The sequence below is a fragment of the Pelecanus crispus genome, chromosome 1, assembly GCF_030463565.1.
Source record: "Pelecanus crispus isolate bPelCri1 chromosome 1, bPelCri1.pri, whole genome shotgun sequence".
In the NCBI taxonomy this organism is placed as follows: domain Eukaryota; kingdom Metazoa; phylum Chordata; class Aves; order Pelecaniformes; family Pelecanidae; genus Pelecanus; species Pelecanus crispus.
In genome coordinates, this window is record NC_134643.1 from 63,922,354 (window position 1) to 63,928,353 (window position 6,000).

At 36.7% G+C, this 6,000-nt stretch overlaps 1 protein-coding gene across 1 annotated transcript in view; it reads left to right on the top strand.

The window, feature by feature from the left end:
* IGF1 (insulin like growth factor 1) overlaps positions 1 to 2,837 on the top strand; it is a 49,034-nt gene extending 46,197 nt beyond the window's left edge. The window contains exon 4 of the mRNA XM_075720339.1: positions 2,778 to 2,837. Within this exon, the coding sequence (XP_075576454.1) occupies positions 2,778 to 2,837 (60 nt within the window). The remainder of the gene's footprint in view (positions 1 to 2,777) is intronic.
* Positions 2,838 to 6,000: the final 3,163 nt, after the last annotated feature.

Consider the following 6,000-nt stretch of genomic DNA (forward strand, 5'->3'; position numbering starts at 1 on the left):
GTTAAATGACCTTTACTATCACTGACGTAGTTGTTATCCTTACATTAGTGCTGCCCTTTCTCCAAAGATCCATGCTTAAGGCGATAGGTTAGAAGTCTGTGCTTTTCTGTTCATGAACTGACTTCTGCAAAGTTGATGTTTTGCATCTGTCATCTTAAAATAACTACTGTCTTTGTCCGGGTCTGAATATCAGCTCAGAGGTTCTGATAACGAAACAAGCATCACAGATAACAATTTTATTTCTAATTACTTTTTTCAAAGACTTGAGAAATAAGGCAAGCTTTTCTATACCAGTGCAAATGTAGGTCTGAGAACCTGATTCACGAGTTTACACTTTTTTTTCCCCCAATGGTCTCAACGTTGCATACTTGAAAAACTGTGTTATGTGCTTCAAAGCATTTTCTGGCATGCATGTTATTGCTGCCATCACTAGTGCCACTTCTTTGTAGTTATTCATCAAAATGCTGATTCCAGAGGATAAACTGTTCTAAAAGTAACCTACCATCTTCCCTCAATTTCAAAGCTAGCCTGTGTATTATGACAGCTCTTTTTTCCATCTACATGTCAATATTAAAAGCTATAACTGAAACCCTGCTGCAGCTTAGCATTTGCTTTATCTGGATGATAAAGCCATTTTAGTCAGACAACAACAGTAGTGGAGAGAATTTATATTTTCATTTGGGAAACATAGTTAATTTTCAATCCAAGTATACTTTGAAAGCCACTGCAATGCAAAATGGCTGTTGTTTCATAATAAGGTTCTCACTCTCCATTTTATAGATCATGAATGCTCAGCCTTTAAGAATGTATGACTTTCTGCAAATAAAATGTAGCATATAACTTTTCCTACATGCTGGCAAACTCTCTTCAAAGAGGAGAACTTAGGGGCAGCATTGACGAGCATATTTTGTTTTGTTGCCATGAGGAAAAAAACAGGGCAGATGAGTCAAGGATTCCTGTTTTCTTAGTTCATTGTTACCAGTATAAGCATTTGTAGCATAAGGCAGGATCCTTAACAGTGGCAGACTCCTGTGAAGTGCTGCAATGATGATTTTAGTGAAAATCAGTAAATATTGAAGGGTTCATCCAGAATGAGTACTCCAGGGTGAAAATTAAGATACAATTTAGGGAGAACTAAAGACAGAAAAGGTAGTTTTGGAAAAGCTGGAAGAGAAACAGGCAACAAAACAGCAAAAATTATTTTAATTTATGGATAAGCATTTCTGTTTCTGTATTCAATCCATGCTAATGAAGCTATTCTATAGCGGTATTAGCAAAATTTGATGAAGACAAGCCAGTATCCTACTGAACTGATCATGGGAATAGTGACTAGGTTAATCTCTTCTTCCTCATTTAGTATTGCATTTCAAACTAAGAATGTCTAGAATGGCAGATTCCTAACAAAGACATTTCTACATTATGAATACTTTGCTACTAACAAATTTGGCTTGTCAGTGATGATAAATCTTAGTTTGGCTCAATGTTCTTACTTGGTGGTGGTATAATTAATTTAACAACTACTAGTGCTGCTTGGGGTTTTTTTATATTCTGAAAATAATAATTCAACTCATATCCATCAGAGCACAATCCAAAACCAGTGAAAATGAATAAGCAATATGTGAGCTCAAGTTTTGTGATCCTTTGCCAGTTTCTGATTTATTTTATGTTTAATAGATATTGGAGGCAAATGGAAATGTTATATATAGAATAGTATTTTATATAGGAAATCATTAAAAAAACCCCAAAACTCAAAACTACTGTAATGCACCAAATCAGCTTCCATTTCCTTTCTGTCCATCAGGAAAGCAGGCAAAAGTTTCATTACTTTTTAAATTTTAGAGAATACATTTCCCTTTTTTTAGGGCTTAAATGGTAGATAATGCAGTGATAGAGCTGCATACACATGCCTCACATTTCTCAGGGAGATGTTTTACTTCTGGCTTTTAAGGAAACAGACATTATTTCAGTTAACTAAGAATTTTGCTTCTGATGAGGAATATAAATATGGAGAATCACTTAACAATTCTGTCTCTCTGGTTCAGAATGTGCAAAGATTTGGGACCAGCTAATATTTACCAGCATGGCAAATAAGGAAATCAAACTGAAAGGTAGATGCCATGTCCATCACTGCTGCTGGAATCTGGCCAGTGCATGGAAAGACAGTGAGCTGAGGGCATTATTAATTCCAAAGCCCCCCTTGATTTGCCTGGCACATCACCTTGTCTCTTTTTGAAAATACAAAATTATTTGGCTGCAGCTCCTGCAGTGAACCCACACTTTTTATCCTCCTAAAGGCCTTATCCAACAAAAACCTTACACATCTAACATGCCATTTATGCAAAATGTAGGTAACAGAGTCCCACTCAGCAATTTTGAAAACCTCTGACCACTGGGCACCAAAGCCCAGGAGGCTCCATAAATCCTGCAGTTACAACTCCAAGGTTCCCTGGCCCCTATACATCCTGCTTTTGCAGATGTCCTTGTTCTGAAAGAAAGAAAATAATTGGTACCTACTGTGTGTTTAAGCCCATCCAGGTTCCAGTATGCAGATGTTTCCTTGGCCAAGATCAACAATAACAGCAATCAGAGTGTTTATGCCTAGGAGTATGGGGAATTCAGTGTACAGAAGTTTTGTGTAGTTAGGTTCTCTGCGAACTGGCAGAAAGGCTCTAACAATTCCAGCATTCAGGATAACTGTTTTCCCACTAATATGAGTTTTGTGGTCCTACAGCTTATTAAAACCTATCTGGAATAATTCTTTTTTTCTACACCTTCAGGAAGTGCATTTGAAGAATACAAGTAGAGGGAACACAGGAAACAGAAACTACAGAATGTAAGAACATGCCATCCACAAGAATGAAGAATGAATGTGCCATCTGCAGGATACTTTGCTGTAAATAAATTATTTGTTAAACATTGGAAGACTTAAAAAAAACTATGGTTTAATAAGCTTGATGCAATCTCAACCAATGGGCATTCTCCCAGTGAACAATGCAACTAAACATTCCAATATTAAGTCTTTAGAGAACAGAACATTTTAACCAGCCCAGAGCTAAAAAATTCTGTGGTTGATATATTACTGCTTGTTAACCTGTTTTAAATGTCCTGCACAAAATCTCGTAAAGTCCTGTGCCCCTCAAAAGCCTACAAATTTATAGGCCTTTGATGGATCCAATTGCACTAAATTAACCTATGAACACTGGCTGCTGGAGTCATTCATCAGCCTTGTCTAAGTGGTGGTTTTTTTATTTGCACTTCTATACAAGCAACAGGCTGTTTGTTTTACAGTGTCTGATAACATTGTTTGTCTACCCCTTCATATTTGCACAGTTTGACATTCCCAGTAACAGCAGCAGTAAGGTAACATATACAGTTTAAAACATCCATTAATTCCATCTGTGGCATTTTGACAGAATATGGGTTAAAGATGCATTTGTTTTAAAACAGTTTTATTCTTCCTTCTCTTGCAAAGATGCAGTTTATTGCAATTTGTGAGACAAAAGATTTTTAAAAGCAGTTAAAGCATACATAGGCTCTCAAACCATTAATGATTCTTCCAGGTAATTATTTTGCAACAGTATAGGTAACTTCTTTCTTCCTCCATATAATGCAGTATGTAAAATTTAGCATATCAATAATACACATATATCAAACAGTATGTAAAAATCTCTGTTTTATAGTACAACGGTGCTATTTTATAGTTTGTTACATGAAAGGGTCTGGCCAAAACAGTAATAGGTAAAAGCAAATATGAGAAGATCAAGCCAAAGATTAAATAACAAAATAGTTTTAAAAATATTCAGTTTAAATGAACTAAAATGGCTTCAGGTTCCAATAGGGAAATAACTTTCCCATCTTCAAAAGAAAATTCAGATACTTGTTTCCTTTTAGATGTTTGAATGGTGGTGTTTTCACTTATGGAAATGTGGAACACAAATTCATAGATGCCTAGGCCTGGAGAAGACAATTTGAAAATCAGCCCTCATATGACTTCAAAGGGTGGCCCATCAGGACCTATATCTTTCTGAAATATCAGCATTCTCTTCAAACATAACAGAGGGTTACTCAAGTTCTCTGCCATTTTAATTCTTCCCACAATCACATGTGATTAAATTGACTGTTAATTAGGCTGCTCCATCTCTGTGTAAATCAGAAAAGCTAATCTAATCACCAAATTACAGTGTGGAAAGAGTCCTCAAGAAGAGATGAACCATTATGTCCTTCAAACTGCTACTCACAATAGATTTCCATGCACTCTTGTGGGATACATATGTATTTCTGGATAATCTCTTCCATGTAACCTTGACAGGTACTGCACTGATTCTACCTTAAATAACATTGTGTCCTATGCTCCATTTTTGTAAACCAACTCAGTGCTACATTGGTCATGCAGTAAAGGGGAATAGGTAGCCAGCAGTGTCCCAAGGTGAGCAATAAACTTCTCTGTGAGAGAAGAAAAGGCAGGTGAGAATGCACTGTTCCATCCTGTCCAGAACTGCAACCTGGTTCCACTCCATTTCTTCCCCCCATCACCCTGCACGCTGTAAGCTCAGACAAGGGATGAAGTATCCCTTGGTCAGCCCCAAAGAGGCCAGGGAAAATATTGTATGAAGGGAGCAATTAGGGAGATGTTAGATCAGATCTGTAATGGAAGCATCTCTTTTTAAAGGCTCAAATCTGCCTTACTATCTACTACATCCACGGGAGTAGATGACTGAACTATTGATTAAAACACAAGAGAAGAATCTCTGCAGACTGTGTATTGTACAGCTCCTCAATAGCTTCTTATGAAACAGACAGGAAAGGTAGGTCTTACAAGTCTAACAAATTATTATAGTTCCTTTTTATTCCCATAGAAAATTTGGGTTTCATATTTTTTCCAAGGGAAGTGCAATGTATTCCTATGCAATTCTTTAAACCCTCCACTTTCTGTGAGATACGTGTTTATATACATAATAGACTGCCATCACAATGTAAGAGCAGAACAGTAAATGAATAAAATAATATGTCACAGCTGTCATTGACTGAGATAGTTATGTTGAAAAATGAAGAAAGTACAGAGAAACAGATGGGGGGACTAACCTAAATTATTTACCACCAATTCAATAAACAGAAGTAGCAAATCTGATCTCTATCACAGCTCTTACAGGACTTTTTTTGGTGGAGGGGATGGAGAGGGAAGTATTTTTACTTCAGTGGCTGTTAAGAATTCTAAAATGCATTCTGAGACTAAGCCATTACTTTGATGTCACAGACATATTACGTATTTCCATTTCATGTCCCATGACTCCTTCTGTCCCCTACCTCCTCTGAAGTTCTAAGGGGAGGAGGGAGGAAAGGTGTGAGTGCAAAAAGCAGTTTCCAGATCTCTGGTGGCAAGTTTCTTTGTAGATAACATTTTACTCACGTACTGTTAACATAACTGAATAACCATACATCATTGTGCTATTTAATTCCTGTAAATTCATTCAAATTTTGGTCTTATTTTGGGATTCATGCACTCACATTCACGCTACCATATTTCTCCTGTTGAGAAATCATAATTAGAAAATGTCACTCATAGACAGCAATATCTAACATCAGAACTTGACAACTGTCTAAACAAATTAGAACAATTCTTGAAAGAAACTACAATAAATAATGAATAGCTACAAGCTTCAAAGGCATACTTTGCTTTACTAGAGAATAAATGGTATCACAGAATGGAGAGTAACTCCACCACTGGAGAGGTGAGAAATGCATGGATGGGAAATGCATACTTGTATAAGAAACCTGCAGTCATATGGCAGGGAGCACATGATATACCAGTCAGTGTGAAAGATAAAGGGCTGCATTAGCTTAATAATCTCAATAAATCCGCTACTTAAAGAAGTTGAAGCATGAGCCAAAACATCTCCCTCCCAAAAGTACAAAGTAGTCTGACTTGAAAAACTTCTAATCAGAGAAATTGAAGGGTTCAGCTGGATTTTCAAAAGCACTCCAGATATTTAGGAGCAGGGG